The 22073-nt window shown below is 34.8% G+C and overlaps 2 protein-coding genes across 4 annotated transcripts; both read right to left on the bottom strand.

The window, feature by feature from the left end:
• Positions 1-4283: 4283 nt before the first annotated feature.
• Rpn9 (regulatory particle non-ATPase 9) lies at positions 4284-10120 on the bottom strand. The gene is made up of 8 exons (XM_077428405.1): positions 9859-10120; positions 8477-8590; positions 8263-8398; positions 8041-8189; positions 7799-7955; positions 5749-5937; positions 5523-5663; positions 4284-5445 (listed from the first exon to the last, which is right to left on the bottom strand). The coding sequence occupies exons 1-8, from the start codon at positions 10011-10013 to the stop codon at positions 5287-5289; spliced, it is 1200 nt and encodes a 399-aa protein (XP_077284531.1). The 5' UTR covers positions 10014-10120; the 3' UTR covers positions 4284-5286.
• Positions 10121-12795: 2675 nt separating this feature from the next.
• On the bottom strand, positions 12796-20736 carry LOC143910051 (P protein-like). Of its 3 annotated transcripts, none has more exons than XM_077428404.1 (18): positions 20660-20736; positions 20265-20368; positions 19673-19858; positions 19202-19306; positions 19038-19116; positions 18837-18972; positions 18607-18761; positions 18265-18525; positions 16705-16908; positions 16511-16626; positions 16275-16413; positions 16070-16205; positions 15795-15988; positions 14554-14647; positions 14312-14454; positions 14126-14236; positions 13916-14063; positions 12796-13842 (listed from the first exon to the last, which is right to left on the bottom strand). In XM_077428404.1, the coding sequence occupies exons 5-18, from the start codon at positions 19107-19109 to the stop codon at positions 13664-13666; spliced, it is 2088 nt and encodes a 695-aa protein (XP_077284530.1). In that variant the 5' UTR covers positions 19110-19116; positions 19202-19306; positions 19673-19858; positions 20265-20368; positions 20660-20736; the 3' UTR covers positions 12796-13663. The 3 variants fall into 3 exon arrangements, with proteins under 3 accessions (XP_077284530.1, XP_077284528.1, XP_077284529.1); XM_077428402.1 differs by having other exon boundaries at positions 19038-19111; positions 20660-20691; XM_077428403.1 differs by lacking the exon at positions 20660-20736 and having other exon boundaries at positions 12798-13498; positions 13648-13842; positions 19038-19111.
• Between the last annotated feature and the right edge of the window lie 1337 nt (positions 20737-22073).

Raw genomic sequence — 22073 nt, 5'->3', positions numbered from 1 at the left:
AACGAATCTTTACAAATGTTGACAAATGGATGACAGGGATTACACGACCCATGTTCAATGCCTTTTTATTTACTAGACTTTTCTATGTTTCACTTCGCTGACGATTCAGTATCTATTCCTACAGTTTTCCGATCGTTTTGAAACTTTGCAATTTTGCGCGGTTTGGTCAACGATGAAAATTTAAATCGATTCTGATAGTTCGATGGTGAAAAATAATCGTAATAATCTTGACGTTTAGTGGTCAGTAACCTTATATGTTTGACTTTTCGCCACCCTCTCGTTTTGTCAGATTTTAATTGTTTAGACGCCTATACTTCATCTTTTTTTTTAATCTTGTAATTTTAATGCTACCTGGAAAGGCTTAGCGGATAGTATTCTTGTTTACTTTGTACATGTTCAAAATACAACGCCTATCGGCGTTTTTCTGGCCCGTGGACTTGTTGGCAAAACGCCGATCGGCGTTGGTCAGCATTCAAAGGGTTAGCGAATTTGAAAGTCGAAAGCTTTTAGTTGTAGAACACTGGTCGCCACGCGAGCTATATTTGAGCGTAGTTAATTTTCCCAGGATTATCCTAGTGGCCTATTTTTTCTATAGATGCAGTTGACAGGGGTTTTCAATATAAGATGCAGTAGTATTGTACTATTGTAATAAAATAAATCAATAACAATGTCAATATTTTAGATAAGATCTGTCGTTTCCCTTTTCTTTCTGTCGGGGAGGTATTTACATACATACATATATACCTACTTTTATATTTAGGCTTGCACTTACATTTAATGTTATCAGTAGAGATAGGCGCGCATTTTGGATAAAAAATGGGAGTTTTCAGGCTTTATTCCAGGAAAGAGGGCAAATTACAAAGCTAAAGAGCAAAAAAAAAAGGTTCACTATAAAAATGAACAATGGTACGCAGGGACGCGCCGAAGCTTAGTCATCAGTCTCTCCGTCCGTAATAAACATTATTTCCTGTTTTTAACAATTCAGCTCCTATGAGAGTATTATTTTTAAATAAAATGAACATCGCTGTTGGCAGCTAAATAATAATGTCTCACTTAGAGAAAAAAGTATTTAGTTAAAAGCAGTGGCGGCTCGTCCTAATGGGCTGCCGGGCTGCAGCCCCTCCTATAAAATTCTAAGATATATGTTTAATAATACATTTAATATTTTATTTATTAATGATATTTTTTTTATTAGTTGGATGGACGAACTATTGGGGCCTTCGACAGAGTAAATATTACTTACAATATCACCCATATCCAAAAGGGTGATATTGTAAGTAATGTTGACCGTTTCGAAGACCCCACTAACTTGTATGGTGACAGATGAATTAAAATGTTGCTGTACTGGCTGTAAAGTGTTACAGCGCCGCGCTGAACGCTGCGCAGCCCGGAGTTTCGGAACGAGAAAGAGAAAGAGCTATTTGCAACTGCAGATAGCTCTTTCTCTTTCACTCACTCCGCCGTTTTAGGCTGGACATTCGGCAGCCTTCGCCTGTTAAACGACATTCATCTGTCAGTTTGTTTAAGATTTCGCGCGCTTGATCTTGCATTTGATTAGTTGAATCGCACGATCACAGCTTTATTCGTTTTCGTTACTCTTTTATTGGTTTACTTTAATTGGTTGTGTACGAGCCCTCATCAAATCTTCGGTGAGTCGTTTTCATTTTGATAACAGCAAACTTTTTTCAAATCTGTTTAACTTTTTCTCGTAATTTTTATTTAAATATATTAAGATTTTTTTCTTTTAAAAATGGAAGAACAAAAGAATTCAGTAAAATATTTACAAAATTTGCACTTTTCGAGACTAGAACTTACCGAAAAAGTCGCTATCAAAGCATTAGGCTGCCTCACGCCCAATTTAATTATTTCACAGCCTGCAATTAGTAGATCTTTTAGTTACTCGCGAAAATTTAATCCAGACATTTATAAAAATCACAATTGGTTAACGAGATGTACAGAAAAAAACGCGTTATTTTGTTATTCGTGTCTTTTGTTTGGAGGCGAGTCGCCAGGCGAAGCATCTTGGACGAAAACAGGAGTTATTGACTTAAAACATTTAAACTATAAATTTAAAAACACGAGGGAAGTGTCACGATTTTGGGAAGCTTGTCGGCGGGAAATAGATAAGCATAACGAAAACGTCAAAAAAAATCGGGATGCTTTATTTAAAATTATCGATTGCGTTAAATTTTGCGGTAAATTTGAAATGCCAATGAGGGGACACGATGAAACAGATAATTCAAAAAATCCAGGAGTTTTTCGGGGGCTTCTAGAATATTCACAAAATTTCGACGATTTTTTAAAAAAAAAATTTCAAACTTCTTCGATTTTTAAAGGGACATCAAAAACTATTCAAAATGAACTTTTAGATTGTATTTTGAACGTGTGTAGGGAACAAATAAGTGCTGAAATAAAAAAAAGCAACTTATCTAGCTGTTATGGCAGATGAAACAACCGATGTATCGATGCATTGTCAACAGGTTAATGTTTTTCGTTACGAATTAGGGGGTTAAGTTTTTGAAAGGTTTTGGGGTTTTTTTAATCCGCGTCGCGAAACCAGCAAGCACGAATTTTTTTTAGCAATCTTACTGGAGTACCAGCGTATTTTTCGAAATCTTCATCGCGTTTGGACGCACCCCTTTAATGGGTGGTGAATTTTGCTAGTTTTTTTTTCAATAATACTTAAATCCACATGTAAATGGTCGTACACGAAAAATTGTGCTTATTTTGTCCTGTTATGACATGATAGAATAATTATGGTGACATTTTTTCAGTGCAGCCCCGCCACTAAAAATTATCACGAGCCGCCACTGGTTAAAAGTAATTTCATACAAAAATAGTCTCAATGAACGGGCAGAGCAGGCAAATACTGTTGTAAAGGTTTTCCACATAAATTTTCGTAATATGAAAATTGGGCATAGGAAAAGCAATGATAATTGGCTACTTAACTAAAACAATGTACTAACATTAAATGACGTTTAGTACAATTAGTATTGTGCATGTGTACTACCGAAAGCATATGAAATTGGTTCGTCATTCATATTATTTTTGTAACGCTAAAATCCAACATTTGTACAATAACTACGTAAATAAATATAAATCCCGATTTTGAATATATAATTACGTATCGTTTTATAAGATACAATTATATATATTGACGATACCAATGGAGCAATACATACGGTCATAAGATGATTATTCCGCACACGTCACCTGAAAATTCCATCCATCACGCGAACTATCATACTAACGAGAACTCGAGTGCCAGATATTCCGTATTTGCGATTTTCGTGACAACGCTTGTCGTGTGCGGAATAATCCGTTTACAGATCAAACTTCGCTATAATGATTTTTTTCACAGTCCCAAACATTTTAATATGACGAATTTGCAGTATGAAACATCATTTATTTAATTTCTCTAGCGAATCATAATTTATTTAATTCTCTAGCGAAAATTTGACTAGCCTTCACCTGAATCACCTTGGTTTCATCTAATCTATAATTTCGAAAGAGACTTTGTAACTATGTATGTAACTATTGCTGGTTCGTAAATCCGTGACGTCATCGAACAAATGAATATTCAAATAAAATAAAATTATTCAATTAAAAATAAAATGTTTACCTTTAGATTCACCATGTTTAAGCAGTTTATATTACAAATTACAAACACCGAGCGAAGCTGGGTGAAAACACTAGTAACCAATAATTCTACTCTATTTTTCCTACCACTATTTAGATTTATCTGTCCCTGTTAAGAGATCGATAGAATGTCCCAGAAGAGACTGGGATGGGATAATCGGGTTTGGTGCAAACGATCGACAAGCGCCAGTCAGACTGAACCACATATGATTAACTGGATGGCTGCTTTAAACGCAATTCTCGACTTCACGAATGATAGATTGCACATCAGATGACGAGTAACCTTTCGATGTGTACAGATGTAATTATTAATATTGAGTTGGATCTTTCTGGCGAGTTTAATAAGGCAAAATTCGGATCTAAAGTATCAGAAGCACATAACGTATACAGGGTAGGTATGTCGGGACTTCGGGTAGATTTCGCTTAGTGTAAGTGCGAGCAGTGCGCACGCATAAGGTACACGTGTCGTTAATCTGTGGTTCAGTCTGTCTGGCGCTTGTCGATCGTTTGCACCGCATCGGGGATAATCAAATAAGCTTTCACGATACTTAATAGAAAGATGGGTTCTGACCAAACCTTAGAACCCCAAATATTGGAAAAAATTGCTATTATGGAGGATGAACGAATGAGACGACTGGCATGTTAATGCACGTGTTTATTATATGACAGCTGAAGACAGAGTGAGTAGTGGCTCTCCGAACCCAGCCGGGTTGGTCCCCACTCGCAGGAAGGCAACCAAACTCGACCATGTCGTATAAGCGAGCCGCCACACTATTATCCATTAAACTGATTTTTTTATTATCATATTACAAGTCAGTGGAACCAAAATAATAATAAATTAACCTCATTATGAAATTGCAGCACCATTCTAAGTTTGTTTCCTTGCAAAATTGATTTGTTTCAGGTATGAGCAACGAAAAAGCCTTGTTTAATTATACATACCTATATAATCTAGAGATTCCTTGATAGTGACATCACATTGGTCAAACTTTATAACAAAAGCTTAACATTATTGCGGTAAGTTTGTCAATGACCAATGTCATAAACATTAGAGGCGACGACATTATTTCAGATGAGAAGCAGATGTACAGGAATCATATTGTCGAAACATCTCATTTAAGTTCTTTAAAACGAAGTATATGTATGTATATGTAACTTAACCTAACTAAATAATTAAAATCTTATTTGCACTTCACTGTACAGTGTGTACACACAAGATACAACCATCTTCAATCTGCCAAAGTGCTGTATTGTTGAATGTCTAACAACAGGTAAGTAAAATAAATGCCAAGAGTGTGTTTTATTCTTGTAACAGCTAAGAGCCAAGACAGCTCTTTAGATTCAAGAAGACGATAAGTTATTGTCTAGACATCGCTAATTAAAATGCCATGGGATATAAATACGTACATACATATGTACTTTAAAACACTATAAAAACATAACCTTCATTGATCAAATGTGCAATATAATGATTTGCATATTTCAAATGACCTTACAAAATAAAATGACTAGAAAATGGATGTATAGATAACATAAAAAAAGCAAAATTAAAAAGACATGTTTATTTTATTACGCAAAATATGAAATTAAATCAAAATAAGTAAATAGAATAGATGTGAAGTAAATTACAAATAAACTATATTTAAATTATGCATCGGCGATAATTTCTTTTCCCATATTTTCTAACGTCTTGATAGCATTCGATACGTTGAGTCTCCAGTGGTCGATGTTATACGCGAGTGCCAATATACTATCTCGTTCTTCAGCTCTCGGTCTCACCCATTGAATGCGGATTTCTTTCGATACCTATAATAAATCAAACACATCCACAGTCCATTTATTGTACAACCAACGTATTTGAAGATGAATTATGCAATATATACCTGGTCGATAGCTCCTTTGACGAGTTTCTGGGCTAAAGCTTTCATCACAAGTGGTTCTACATCGTCCTCACTTAATCTAGTCTTTTCGGCGATTTCTTCGAAAGTAAACGTTCGCTTGTCTGATAGTCCATTGGAAGCCATCTGAAATGTTGCCGAGACGTTGAGAAAATTAATCCGAGATATACCAATATTTTAATCACGACGATTCAAATTGGTAGAAAAATACCTCCATCAAACGGAGCAAAGAAATCTTTTGGCGGAGACGAATTTCGTGCGCTGCAAGATCGGCGACTGTCGACCAGCGAGGTCGGAGATTTTCGAACGCTCCAACATCTCCACGATCCACGGCTCGGACAACTTCTACGAGCCATGCATTTTCTGTATGTTTCAAGCTCTCCACAATTGGATGTGATAACTGAAAGTGAAATGAATGATTTTTTAAACATTTTCACTCGTACGGCTTTTAACCCTTTGACCACCAAATTTAGCGAACATGCCCTGTACGCGGCGCGGCTGCTTTTTTGCGGATTTTGTTATCGCGTTTTCGATTATAAATATAGGTTGTAATATTTTAGCCTATATTGAATTTTTTTTGACTACTGCCATCTATTGAATTTGGTAAAGTATACATTTAGTAATATTTTCAACCAAGTTATAAAATTTTAATACAATAGACGGCTCTTATACAGGTTGGAACTTCCAAGACATCTATGCGTGTCTCACGCGCTGAGGGCATGTTCGCTAGGACATGTATAGTAGTCGTACGTGGTGGAAAGGTTAAGGTAGAAGTTTGTTAAGATTGTTTCGCACGTTTCGATAATCACAATCTCAAATTTGAAGACAAATATAAAAAATTCCGTCAGTTTCGTCAAAATGATCTTTGCTTATACATTTTTGAAAACAAATTTTACACGGTAGCAATATTTTACATGGTAATCATATATATATAATAGCACTATTGTGTGTCTGTGTGCAATAACGCTCGCCGTACTATAATAGTCGTTTCGATTCGACATCTGTACGTCACAGTTAAAACAATGACAACAAAATGTACGAATATATGTAATACGAACATAATAAAAGATCAAGAAAAAACTTCTATATATACTGTTTGCTACCAATATTCCCTCTAGGACTGTATTTATAAGAAGAATATTCAGAATATTATTTTTAGGAAGAGGTTTAGATTCTCTGTTATTTTATTTTAAATTATTAATATTATCTTTTATATTTATTTGAATTCGAGAATTGAGCGCCATCTATTGAAAATTTATTTAATCAATTAATTTTTCTATTGGTGTTTTATATTGTTTATATGTAGGTAAGAATTTAAAATTAGCACCAATTAAAACTAGATCATGAAAACGTGATCAGTAATCGATTCTGAATCAGACAAAATCTTGAGTTAGAATTTACGCATGATCACAAAACTTAATTTTTTGTTACTACATACTAATAATCTGTACTTTGTGAATAAATTGAGATTAAACTGGTTTGTATATATTTTATTTATTTATCTGTGATAGGATAGTGTGTTAATTAGTCACGATACGTTTAATTGAGTTTTGAAATAATTATTGTGTAAAAAAAATAACCTTTTTTGTACGCCATTTTAATATTTCCGTGAGCGAAATGTCGCGTGAGTGTAATGGCTGTGAGCCAATTGTCGCGTAAGTGATTTGTTGGTGAATTTCGTGCGCGTAACGCCGTTGAGTGTCAAGTCCGTGAGTGATTTGTCGCGGAACCGTATGTAACTATCGTTGGTTCGTAAAATCCATGACATTAAAATTAATAAATCAAAAACTAACGAATATTCAAATAAATTTTAATAAAATAAACCTATTAAAATATATTGTTTACTATGAGATTGGCCATTTTTTTGCGGTTTATATTAGAAATACCGAACAAAGCCGGGTAAAACCACTAGTTACTATATATAATATGTACATTTAAAAATGTATTTGAAAAAATACGACTGTGTGTGGATCAAACATAGGACTGACACCATTCTTTTAATTTTTTTTAAATTAACAGCTTAATATGCCATAACCCATGCCCTGATATCTCATCAGGCACAACACTAGTAAAATATAATCATATGTTCAATTCATTTCAGATTAAGTTTTAATTTGGCTTTCATTATAATTTCAATTCATTTTGTAATTGAACAAGTAAATTTAAAATTTACAAATTTAAACCCAATTCATATAGAAAGTTATTCCACCTAGAATTGATAGTTGAAAAAAATGGTACAAGTGTAACATTTATAAACTTACAAGTTCTCCGAGATTGTAAATATCATCGCCCAACAGCGCAGCGAGGCCGAGGAAGAATGCCTGCTGTGCCCTTTCTTCTGGAGTGCCAAGATCTTCTCCGGCACAACCCAACTGACGCAGTGCCGCTCTGTAGTACAAAGCGTGCGATCCTTCCAAACTGAAAACATATCATGGATATAAAAAAAATTTGAAATACACCTCATATTAAATCCCAAACCATTCACGGTTCATTGAAATAGTACCGATAATATTGAGCGGCGAGCTGATAGTATCGTCCGTGTACTGATGTGACACCGTCGGCGTCTTCCAGAGTGTTCTCCAACACTTCGATGATCTTTTTTGTGCTTTCCATGTCTTGTAGATCCTCCAAGTATATCTGGCCTTGCAGTACCTGAACAATATTTTGATTTTAGTATATGGATAAGTGCTAAAAAAAAACACCGTTGAATTGATTAATGACTAACCTTGCATAGAGCTAACGCTTCTCCATTATTTTTAACTTTAGGTTCAAATTTTTCTAGGAAGCTTATAGCATCCTTTTTATTTTTATATTGTCGTACTACGTATGCTATGATTTCGATTAATGATAGAGGGTTGATTCTGCAATAAAAAAATTAAAAATTAATAATGTGAAACTTAAATGTAATAAATATAAACATATAAAAAAAAACGGCATACTTTGTTTCAAAAGTTGAAATAAATCGGTTGTATATACTGATGAGTTGTTCGTCTTCTTGCAATTCCGGAGTGCGTACAAAGGTTTCCAATTTCAACGTCAATTGATGCCATAATCTGAAACGGTTTAAATATTAATCAGTAATTTAATTTCAATATGTCTGTAGTGACAATTTTTATAAGGAAGTTTACTGTATAAAGACATATTTTCTAGTTCCATACAAGAAAATAAATGTTCTACTGTATTACATACATTTTTTTTATGTATATATGTATGTATCATCATCATCATCTACAGCCATTAACAATCCACTGCTGGATGAAGGCCTCTCCAGCACGCTTCCACTCTGTTTAACGCAACACTCATCCATCTTATCCAACACATTTTCCTAATTTCGTCTACTCATCTTCCCTGCGGTCTTCCTTTTACCCTTTTGCATTCTTTAGGGTACCATTCAAGCACTTCTTTTGTCCATTCTTCTAGTCATTTCAATATATTTACTCTATTCACTATGTCCACTACTCTTGTCATACTTCTCACCCACTTGTTCCGCTTCCAGTCTTTCTTCGTTATACCAAGCATACAGCGTTCATACTTCTTTGACTGCATTGGACTTTGTGTAGCATCTTGGCGTTCAGTGTCCAAGTTTCACATCCATACGTCATCACTGGCATTGATCGAAGATCTTTTTCTTCAGGCAGAGTGGCATTTTTGATTTAAAAACAACATTCATTTCATTCAAATGCACTCTACCCTAATTTCATACGTCTCTTTATCTCTTCATCTTCACTACCGGACATGTCAATTATTTGACGTAAATATAAATAATTACTCACTACTTCTACTGGTTTATCATCTTATGAGGTGCTATAACCATTGAACATTAGTTTGGTCTTATTCCCTGTCCAGCTGTGTTAGTCTGTTAAGTAGTTCAGCTGGATCGCGAGCTATTAAAACTATATCGTCTGCGAACCGAAGATGATTCGTTGTAACGTATATATACTAATAAAAGAAAATGTCTCCGACCACTAAAAAATTACATCAAATTAAGTATACGAAACTTCTTCTGCTTTTAGTCAAGTCTGAACAGATCATCGATGATATGCTCGTCAATCATCGAACAAACTACAATCGATCGATTGCATTCAAAGGGTTAATGACGAACATAATTCTAATCATACATTGCACAAAACAGACTAGCAAAGTTCATTTTCATTAAAAAATTGCTCATATGAATGATATCCATTAGGGAAGAGTACTCAAATGAATGTTTAATATGACGAAGTGAAATGTGTTTTGAAGTCATATTAAGTGACATTGCAGTCGATTTTGAGTGGAGTTCTGAATAGTTTAGTGTTAATTAGAATGTGTCGAGTGTGAATACTTCTTGTTGTAGAATTCGTCTAGTTGTGCCCAATGTGTGGCGAGGGGTGAAGAGGCGGCAGCGGCGGCTCTCTCGGCCAGGAAGTCTGCGGCGTCGCCCTGAGGAGGCGCTGCGCCCCCCGCGCCCCCGCTTCCGCTTCCACCGACTGCAGACATCTCGAATCAAACAAGCCGACCGAAGAGTACAGACACCGAAGTGAGCGTGACTGGCACTTGCACTCGCCCCAAACACACAACGCACGCTTGACGTACGGCCATGACCCGGGCGTGATGATTTTTCAAAATCTTCATTTTCGATTGGAATTATCGTCTCTATTTGCCATTTATGATGATATGAAATTTATTTAAATTATTTTCTTTGATTAATAATCGTCTGTGGGCATCAATATAATAAATATGATAAATAAAATTATTATCGTGTGAAAAAGAGAATCGCTACTTACAGGTCGATTTATACTCACAACTTCTTCCAGCATACAAAAAAAGAGGCAAATATTTATAATTTCAACAATAGTATCATACTAATCAGCGATAAGTCAACAATGTGATGATTTTTCACATTGTTGAACTAGCCTCTGTTTGGTATTTGGGTTCGGTGATTACTAGTCAAATTTGAACCGGTCACAGGACAACCGGTCGCTCTAAATCGGTCACACGTGATCACCCGTCACACTAAAACTGGTCACGAGAAAACTGGTCACACCCGAAAATTGGCCACACCCAAAAATTAAAAATTGGTCGAATTTTTGGGTGTGACCAGTTTTAGTGTGACGAGTGATCACGTGTGACCGATCTAGAGCCACTGGTTCACATATGACTAGTAGTCCGTTTACCGGTATTTGTGAGGGGTAAACAAATTATTCCGCAAAAAGTGATCCCAATAATTCCCACTTCACAAAAATCTCGATTATGGAACATCTGGCACTCAAGTTCTTGTTAGTACAGTGTATCTCGTGGATAGCTTTCGTTTGATGGAGTTTTTGGGTGTCAGATGTTCCGTAATCCAGATTTTAGTGACGTGCGCGAGATCGCTTTCTGCAGAATAATCACCGAACCTTGTGAGGTGATAATACTTATATCTTGCCTTTCAGTGCTCAAGTTAAGTCCAATGCACTGAAAAAATTATGGAACGCTGCATGTTCGCCATAACGAGAACTATGCGAAGCGGAATGCGTGAGTGATTTTTTTGATTTTTAAATACTTTTTATTATTACTAAATTATGTTCAGAATATATCTTATATCTATTGTTGCGTAGGGGTGGGTGGAGGATCCAAGTAAAAGGCCAACAGTCGTTTCACAGCATTTATTGATGATTCAGGAGTTACACGCACTGTCCCTGCTCAGTCCAGAATGACCTGATATCGCTTACGTACCGCCTTATAAGGGGTAGATCTCTCAGGACGTCTAATCTGTTTACCTACTGTATAGTCACGTATTCGGATATGTATTCCCACGGTATGAGAAGTGCAATCATTGTCTAGCTTTCATGCACTTAGCTTGTCGCTAATCCCTAAAACCACTTACACCGGTCTCACGGTATGCATTTAGTTAATCCGTTAACAGATATCCGTTACAGATGATCCTGTCCCATAGGTTCGGTCACACAGTCTTTGGGATTCTATTCGCTTAATCCGCGGCGTACGTAACACTATTTTAATAACTACTGAACTACTAAACATTTTCTATTTGACTATTTTTTTTATTAGTAACTATAGTATTGTATTATTTTAATGTTAATGTACAACATAATAAGAAAAGGAGCTTGTGGCGGCTCGCTATATGACATGGTCGAGTTCGGTCACCTTCCTGCGAGTTGGGACCTACTCGCCCGTGTTCAGAGTCGCTACCGCACTCCGTCTCTGGCTTCCATAATAAAAGCACGTACGTTAACATGCCAGTCGTCTCATTCGTTCATCCCCTATAAGCTCAAAAACCTATTTACAGTAGATATGAGAAGTATGACAGAGGGAGTGCGTATGACATATGACATAGTGGATAATGAAAAGATTGAAATGGCAATGGGCGGGTTACGTAGCTAAAATAATGGACGAAAGGTGGACAAAATAAGTGCTAGAATGGTACATGAGAAAACGTAAAAGGGTAAAAGTAAGGTGATGTATCGTTTTAGCGGCTTTGGTACCTAGACAAGTTTAGGTTGGTAACATGGCCTGTCTGTATTATACACGAACACTTATTTATTCGTAGATTGACGTTTAACGTTGACCACGCTCGACTCGCTTCTTTAACAACACCACACTTCCGACCTTCGCTTCTCTAATCGACTCTGCCAGCCACCCAACCATCAACGACCCGATACGATACGATAGTCAAACGTAAACAAACTTGAAAGAGCCTTGCAAAAAATAGTTGTGTGAATGTGTAGTGGTGCCAACTTAAACAGGTCTAACCATTATGGCAGCAATACGGATCGTGTGATAATATTGATAGTGTAATATGCTCCATTGATGCCATCCGTTCGTCGTATCATCTGTCGAATTGGTGGGTAAACGGATTATTCCGCAAAAAGCAATCTCGCGCACCACTAAAATCTCGATCACGGACAATCCGGCACTCGAGTTCTCGTTAGTACAATATTTCACGTGGATAGCTTTCGATTGATGGGAGTTTTTGGGTGCCAGATGTTTCGCGATCGAGATTTTAGTGACGTGCGCGAGGTCGATTTTGCGGAATAATCACCGAACCGAATTGGTGTGACAAATAAATATGTCATCATTAGACACCGGATAGTCACAGTGCTATCCATTGTTCCATTGTTGTAAATCCTTTGTAAAAAAGGTTCGGCAAACCTTAAACAATGCATTTACAACCTTTGAACAATACGCGGCACCTTCTGGGTCCGGTGACTAGTCATCATACATATGTACATATTTGAAAAAAATACAAGATTTGACGTCAATGAGAAATTTATAAACATGTCAAACTTGCAGAAACATTTATTCAAGTGCAATACAAATAAATAATACATATTTATAAACTTTGTTTTATGTTTTACTTAAAAATAAAATATCAAAGTAATCGTTAAGTAAATTTTCAGAATAGTTTTTCGAAAACAAATGGCGCCGTTCGCACACACGATATTTGCAATCTTTTCCATATCCAGTTCCTAAATAGCAACCACAGGTTGCAATATGGGAACTGGATATGGAAATATCGTATGTAGATATCGTGTGTGTGTGGACGGCGCCAATAAGTGTTCACTGGTATATGTAGGTTAATTTATATCTTCGAGTTAAAAGAGCGTTTCGATGAACCACAGTAACCAATTGCTGGTTCTGGTCGGGGAACTCGAAAGCTCGACTTGGTGGTCTTGGACGAAGCCATGGCTGAACAACAGTCCAAAGGTCTGACAAACGGTTGCCAGGAAAGGTCTGACAAACGCCATACGAAAGAGGAAGGCAAGATGCTTGGTGGAACTATGTAGCTCGATGGGCCAACTCCAGACTGGAACTGTCGATCCATCACTTGAAAATCCAGCCAGTCTAGAGTTGGTCATAGACGGCTTCTTCCCGCAGTATCCAGTGATGGAGATGAGATCGCTGAGCCTCACAAACGACGAGATGCATACGTTCACGGAGGAAGAAGCATCAACACCGCGAAGGCACCAGGACTTGACTGCATTCTGAACGATTAAAAGTAGTGCTCAAATTAAAAAATAGATGGATGACGCAAGAATATGGCGCTTTTGATTTTAACTTTTTGTTTCTCAATTACATCTATTATATACATATGTATAACAAACAGTATGACCTATTTAAATTAAATACATACATATAATGTATGTAATTTAATTCCATTTAAATAGGACATGGCTCGTTAAAAGATAGACAGTCGCTACAGTGATAGAACCCAACATAATAGGAAAACCCATCTTGAAGAAGGTCGTAAATGAAATTCGATAGCCATGTTTCTCGGCTATCCCGGCACAGACAATATTGGCAGACGCACCTATTAACGTGCCATTACCTGAAAAAGTAAACAAAAAAATGAGCACTTTCTACAAGTACATTGATAGTTGATGTAAAGAATAGTTTCCAACCGCCTAAACATGCTCCGAAAGAGAGCGCCCACATGAGCGGTTGTAACGGTAGTTGTAAAGTTGGATTACTTCCTAGTGATATGGCTATCTTTATCATCATAGTCGTCAGCGGAATGTTGTCGACGAATGCAGACGTCAACGCCGAAACCTTCAATATCAATCAACGTAAAATTTGTTCAATATTTATGTACATGACTATATTTAACGTACCCATAGAATAATTAGAATTGCCACTGTCAATCTCGAATTTTCAGATACGGACATGATTATGTTCTCGGTTTGTTTTCCGATCAAACTTATCAATCCCAATTTTGTTAATGCCTGAAAATTATCAATAATTATACTAAATGGCACTTTTTTTACATTATTGCTTTTTATATATCTACATATATTAACCTCCATTAAAATAAACAGCGATGTGAAAAAGAGCAAAGTTGTCCATTCAATTTTTGACAAAATGATTTCCATGTCTTGTCGGTCTGTCAGCAATATCAATAAAATGGCACCTAATAGAGCCGTCCAACCGAGAGATATACGTTCTGGAATATATCAAAATATTATATAAGCATTGTCTAAGTGTTGCACTACTTATAATATAATACATATATTGAATTTGTTAATTTAAAAATTATACTAACGTAATTCAGGCAAAGAATGCAGGAAAAATATTGTTATTACAAAAGCTATAACGATGGCGCATTTTGCTAACAAATTTTTATCTCGTATGCCGTACTGGAAAAGAATATTTTTTAATTAATTATTATAATAAAATATATTTTATATCATTACGCAAAAAAACTAGTTTATTATACATATAAAAGTTGGTAATCAAACATTTTACTTTTTATGGGAACTTATATATTTTTTAAAAATGTTGTTCTTTTGATACGGTATTTACATGGTCAGAAGGGGGGGAGGAGGGGCTATAGAGGCGCCAGCCCCCCTTAGATTAAAAAATAATACATATTTAAAAAAATCAATAATAATTTTTATTTTAATTCAATGCCCAAGTGAAATTTTTTGAAATAAATAAATGCCTAGATAAGTATGAAAACGTAAAGTTAATTATTCTATTCAACTTGATATTCTAATTGTACGAATTCACTGGATAAATATTTTTTTATAGTTATTGTATATATGTAATATACTAGTGGTGTTACCTGGCTTCGCTCAGTCTTTGTAATATAAACCGCTTAAACATGGCTAATCTAATAGTAAATATTTTATTAATTTTATTTGAATATTCATTTGTTTTTTTATTAAATTTAATGTCACGTATTCTACCACCCAAACCTTACATACATACATACAAAGTATCTTTCGATATTATATATTAGATACCTAATATTTACAATGGTCCAAACTCAAACTTAAATAAATAAATATAACCCCATTTTTTATGCGAATTCTAAGATAGAAAAAAAGTTTCGTTTTTTTAATTAAAATAATTAAATAAGCTTGTGGGGGAGGGTGCGTCTGTGCTTCACCCCCCCCCCCCCCAAGCTTCGATATATGTAACATCACCATAGAAGTAGAATGCATAGAATCGCTCTCAGCCTCCAAATATGTTGCTACAAAAACTCTGCGCGGCAGAGTTTGTTCATTGTTTGCTAAACTTCGTCTCTCTCTCTCTCTTGTATCTCTTCTGACTTTCCATCTCTCTCTTCGATGGCTCGTTTTTAGACGATACTTTTGTTAACAATGACCATTCTATGCATTCTACTTCTATGAACATCACCCGTAGAATCCTTTTTAAAAATTGGTTTTAATATACATACATACTCGGTAATCCTGTATATAAGCTCTCGTATTTGTGAAACCCTCTGTATATCATACCCGTTTAGAGATTATATTTTAGGTAAAATGTAGATGTAGATACCTTCTCGGTCAATTCTGCAAGAGTCGCATTATAAACATCAGCCTCAATTTGACTTGAATCCATTGTTTTTTTAAGTTGCCATTTTAGTTTATTAATTTTATTAAAAATCGCATCAACGATTGATTTATTATGAGACAAGTCTTTCGAAAATTCAACTGATGCTTCTTGCCATAGATATATCATACGATTTTGTTCTGTAATTAATAATAATTATAATATATTACTATTAATTATTTATTACATTATTAGCATATAATTGTTGTACGGTCACTAACCTTTGATTTGCTTACATTCTGGATTTTTTAAAGCAGCAATGTTTTTATAATAGAATCGGAATTGAAAATATGTTTGTAAACATACAAATATTAATCCGACACCCATGTGGACGGTGAATATTCCAAAGTTTACACCCTAAAATAATCAAAATGTTTTTTAGAAAAATCAAGTAACATATTAAGTAAATAGGAGTTGAAGATTTACCGAGTCTATCACGTGAGGATTTGAAGCTATCATCACATTGGGAGGATCACCGATGGGAGTTACCGTCCCTCCGATGTTAGAAAAAATCACCATCAATATGAGAATAGGAACGGGAGTTATATTCATCACTTCACAAAGCCTAAAAGTGCAAAAAGTTAAGGAAAATTTCCAACTTTGCTTGGGTTAAAGTTGAAGTTTCATGCTATAAATTCATATATATTAGATGTACACTATACCTGATTGTTACCGGTGTCATTAAGAGTATTGTGGTGACGTTGTCTAAAAGAGAAGCTAAAACCCCGGTAAACAAACTTAAACATGTAATGAGTGGCCATATTTTTCCGTATGTTATCTAGAATCAAATGACAATAATTTTAAAACATTCACACATTATATACTTTGGTGTATTATTCAATGAATAAAAATTCACTTTGTATGCAAACACAGCCATATAATCAAAGATTCCAGTCTCGGTCAATATGGCCACAATGATCATCATGGAAAACAGCAGTAGAAGTGTCTCCACATCAATCCATTCGATGACTTCTTTCATAGTTGGACGCTGATCTAAAACAGCCAAAGCGGCCAGCGCTAGCGTCGACGAGAAAACGGCCGCAAACGTTCTATGCACTATCTAAAATAATGACAATACATTAAAAAATGGGAACAATTTAAACGTCCTTTTTATAAAATAAATGTGCATTTAAAAAGATTTTTGTGCATTAAATAGAGTTTCTGTACATTACAAAAAAATTGTGTGCATTTCTAAATGACGGGCACAGATTGCATTAGAAAGTTTGCCGTGATCATTGAAAAAAATATTTGCTACTTAAAAAGTGGATGAAATGTGCATTAAAATGAAATATGAACTGTATCGGCAACGTCGCGAATAACAAAATACGAACCAACGTTTGGTTAGGTTTTATTTATTTATGATTACATTTCACTAGTGAGAAACAACACTTTTGACAGTTGACAGTTGTCAATAGCGGAAGACTGCAACGTTGCTACTTTTTGTATCTATTCTAATGCTAAAATCTATTTTTTCGAATGATTTTATTTTTTATTTATTTTATTTTATTTTATTTAAATAGGCACACATACAGAATAAAATATAAAAAGAAAGTTGTATAATGAGACAAAAAATAATAATAATCATAAATAAAAATATAATATTCCATTTACAGTGAGCACCACATGGTGATATAAAAAAGTAAAATTACAAAAACATCAAAATTTTAAAAAAAAGAAAAGAAACAGATAAAGAAAAAGATACAGATAAAGTAAAAAAGAAAAAGAAAGACTATAAGGGTGAAGAAGCAAATCAACCACATATTATTTTCTTCACCTTTGTCCTAAAAATACTAAAAGAGTCTCTAAAGAGGTCAGGACAATCATCTAAGCTATCGTAAATACGGCATATACGAACGATTGCACTATTGAAAGAGGTGTTGCTTTGACAAATAGGTGGATAAAAAAGATTTGTGCATCTGGTGAATCGGGCATTAACGTTAAAATTAATCTCGCTTAAAACAGACGTGTCAAGAATACCATTAGCAATCTTATATAAAATTAACAAATCAGAAACCCTTCTACGCTGAGACAAACTTGCAATATGGAAAAAAGAAAGTCTGTCATTATAAGATGGTAACAGTTTTTTAAGACCAGTCTTATAGGATTGTTTCATACTTTTGCTTTTTTCTTTTTATTTTATGTATTTTACTTATTTTATATTTTGTTTTCCTTCTCTTTTTCAAATGTAGGCCATTGTGGCGCATTAGGTTCTTCCTGTAATGCCACAATGGTCCAAAACTATAAATAAATAACGCCTCAATACGAGATTGTTTAATGCACCGAAAATAATGCATGTTTTTAATGCACAAACATTTTTTTTAAGATACAAAGTATTATTCTCAATGTACAGTTAAATCGTACCCTTAAAAAATTGGACTTTCAGAAGTAAAACGACAACTCTTTCACATCAAATTACCTCAGTTATAATAAGAACATACAATCCTATCAAAATGCACCCTGCAAAAATCATCCCGAGTGTTGCATTGATCGGTTTCAAATCGTAGTTCATATCTAATGAGACCGCTTCGTTCATATTGCTTTTCATAGTTGCCGAAAGCACTGCCGCATTCGCATTAGAATCCATCAAATCGAAGATGTTATATCGTTTGACTATGGCTATTTTCGAAGTCGGCAGATTTTTAGATGCAAAGGCAACTCGCCACACTTCAGATACCTTCTAAATGAGTGAAATTCATAATTAAATACTCGTAATATATGTATTCTTACGCGAATATACATATGTACGATTGATCGAAACCTGCGTAGATTTGATTTGACTGTCATTAAAAGTTAAGGCATCGATCCACATATCAATCCATAGTGCAGATATCTCGGCATCTTTATCGGCTACGAACGGTCCATACACTTCTATGAGGATTTTTTTTGTATTGGGTTGATTGATGATAATATTGTCTGAAATGAATTATTTAAAGTTTTATGTATGTATATATGGTTAAGATTATTTTATTAAATTTTAGGATATTTTACATCTGTTCTGATCGACGGGGACGAATGTCGGTCTTGTATTATCGTCTTTTTCGTCTTTGACTATTAGTATTATTGTGAAGGCGAGCCAAATTATAGCCAGGATGATGATCTTTGTATATTTCATCAAATATTTTACCTAAATGTAATAAATTATTAGTAAATAAAGTTTTTAGTTGATATCATTTTTATAAACCTCCTTACTTTACTCTTCAGCAAGATTGTAAAACTGTTCTTTTTTAAGTCGAGGTCATCATCCAATTGAAGCGTGGTCATACCTATGCTTTAAAGTTGAGAAAATCTCTCAAGTTATGATGGAAGTTCCTACGTATATTATATATAATGGAATAAAATTATTGGTAACTCACAGGTTGTATTGCCTGAGTTTGGCGTAGATAGAAAGCTGATTTTGGTCTCGTCGATTTCGGTCAGATCATTTCTTGATTCATCGATAGACCTATTGTCTTTTGCATCTGCAACATTTGTAGTAAAAAATCGTATTGATTTTGGTACGTAAATAAAGTCATAATCAATGTTTCAATCACTCGTCTACATATTATCAGCATACAACGGGAAATATCCAGTTCATTATTTGGACATTCATTCACTAATATAATACATATATACATAAGTATTATATTAATGAAGCTTTATTTGCATATTCTATATTGTCTCAACCATCAAGATTGTGATTTGACTTAATATTTGTTTTGACATTAACAATAAGTATCACACAAACAGACTTCAAGTGGCGCTAATTGATTCTAATCATTTTCAATTGCTTACTATATTCCAGGCTCGTTCAAGCACTGATAAAAATATATAAAAAAAAAATTCACCATCAACATAATCATTGAAGATGGACATGATGGAATCTTTTTTTATTTCCTCAGGTAACCTTTTCCAGATTTCCACAGATGCAGGAGAGACGGCACTTGCCGATATAAAGACATCATCAGGTTCAGTCATCGGCTTTCGAGATTTAAATCGATCTAAAAACTTAACGTTGACTTCGTTTTCCATCTCTGCAAGTCAAATATATACATATAATACAGTATTGTACAAATTTTAAATTAAATTTTAACGACACCTGGTTACAAATTCGGTGGCGCCAAAAATTTCTTGGTACAAATGAACCAAACTATTATATACAAGTAAGAAATTGAGATATAATAATTTATTTATATATGTGTTAATAATCTATATATTAATAATAAGATAAATATTATGAAAATATTCAAAATAATTTTTAAACAAAAATGTGTGTATGTATTATTATCTGATTATCATCATATACACGTTTTATAATATGGGCTAAATTATAACCCCAATTTGGCGATATGTAAAAATCAATAGAGCTATGCTTTTTTATTTAGGTATACATATGAATATTCTAAAGGTAAATTTCTCATTTGTCGTAACTTAACTTACTTAAACGTTGCAAGAAACTCAACGAGGAACTGAACGTCTCAAAGCAGCTTTATTTTTAAATGTGAAGAGATGGAGTTGACGTTACCATATAAAAATATACACTTCTGAAAATGTTGCCATAATCATTAATCAATGAAACACGATAGAGCTTTTCTTTAATGGCAATTTTATTAAAACGTCTGATTTTTAGGTTATTTCTTAATTAAGCTCATAGGGTTTTATAAAAGAACACATTTAAAGGCACAAGAGGTTGTTCGTTATATCACAAGAACTATTTTCTGATTTCAAAATTTAATTGGTCAAAATTTAATTCATGAGACTTTTAATCTTTAGTTTAGTATAAATATGTATGTGTCTTTGAATGGAGATAGAAAAATAAAGGAAAAATTGAATACATGTATCTACAGTGTATAGTCAAACAGCACGTGTTGAAATATGTATCCGTCAAATTTGACGGACAACCTTGAACAATGTAATGCCGTAAAATATGTCTTTTGTGTACGATTTTCTCACGTGCATACGTCTTTTGTCGAAGAGGATAGATAGATAGATAGAGTGAAAATTTCCATTCAAATGTTTAAAAATTTGATTGCACGTATATCGTTCTCCATGGGAATAAAAATAAAAATAAATTGTCTGGCACATATACATATTTATCCTTTTTCGAAGGTTTCCCTATAACGGTTTAGTGGGTCGGTATGGGTGAACTAATTTCTTTATAATCTGAGTCCGAACTCACAATATAATCGATAAGATAAGTGTGTTTAACCCAAATAGTATGTCACAGTGAAATTATAACAGCAGTGAAATTATAATTTCACTGACATTTCAGTGAAATCATAAACAGTTTAATTTCCACTGGGTATAGTTCAGTGAAATCATATCCAATTAATTACATTTTCACTGGCCCTTATTAGTGAAATTATAATTTTTGACAGTAGGATGATAGTGTTATTAATTATATTGTAGCGTATGCTAAAAGGAGCCGCCGTTATAATTGGTTTCGAGGATTATCTTCAGGCTTAAGTGCAAGCCGTCTAACAATGAGAGACCCCCGAATGCACTTAGCGGCGGTAACGGCACTCGGTCGCATTCCCGTGGAGTTCTTAGAACTGACAGCGATAGCGTGGGGACTGAATGTCGTGGGAATGCATATCCGGGTACATGCCTAAACAATAGGGAAGTAAACGGACGTCGAAGATGCCCTGAGTGACCTGTCCTTTATAAGGAGGTATTTAGACCTTATCAATGCATTCTGGACGGAGCACTGGCAGTGCGTGTATCTCCTGAATCACCAATAAATGCTGTGACACGACGTTGGCCTTTTATTTGGATCCTCCACCCATCTCTACGCAACAATATATTTTTTTCTGTAATTTTTTTCTGTTTGTATCTTTATTCACTGGGAGAGGAGTGATATAGGAGCTCTACGACATGGTCGAGTTTCGGTCACCATCCTGCGAGGTGGGACCAACTCGGCCATGTTGGGTTTGCCGCTACTTCACTTCTTTCCCGCCCATCATCTTGATAATAGTGCTAATGGGGGGATGGAACAAATGAGACGACTGGCTGGTTGATGCACGTGTGTTTATTCAATTAACTTATATGTTTCAATTTATTTAAAACATATGTAGGCGGGGTAGCGATGTGTTGACCGTATCCCGGCCTAACGAAACACTGTTGTGCTGGTTTTATAAAGTTTTATTGTTTGCCTATGGTTGTACAAAGGTATGGTATTTGTGGGCAAAAGTATGTCGTTCAGCGGTCTCTGGATATGGTAGAGTGTCGCTGGCTCGGCATTCAGCTATG

The sequence above is a fragment of the Arctopsyche grandis genome, chromosome 3, assembly GCF_051622035.1.
Source record: "Arctopsyche grandis isolate Sample6627 chromosome 3, ASM5162203v2, whole genome shotgun sequence".
Lineage (NCBI taxonomy): Eukaryota > Metazoa > Arthropoda > Insecta > Trichoptera > Hydropsychidae > Arctopsyche > Arctopsyche grandis.
This window is presented reverse-complemented; position numbering and strand designations above follow the sequence as displayed.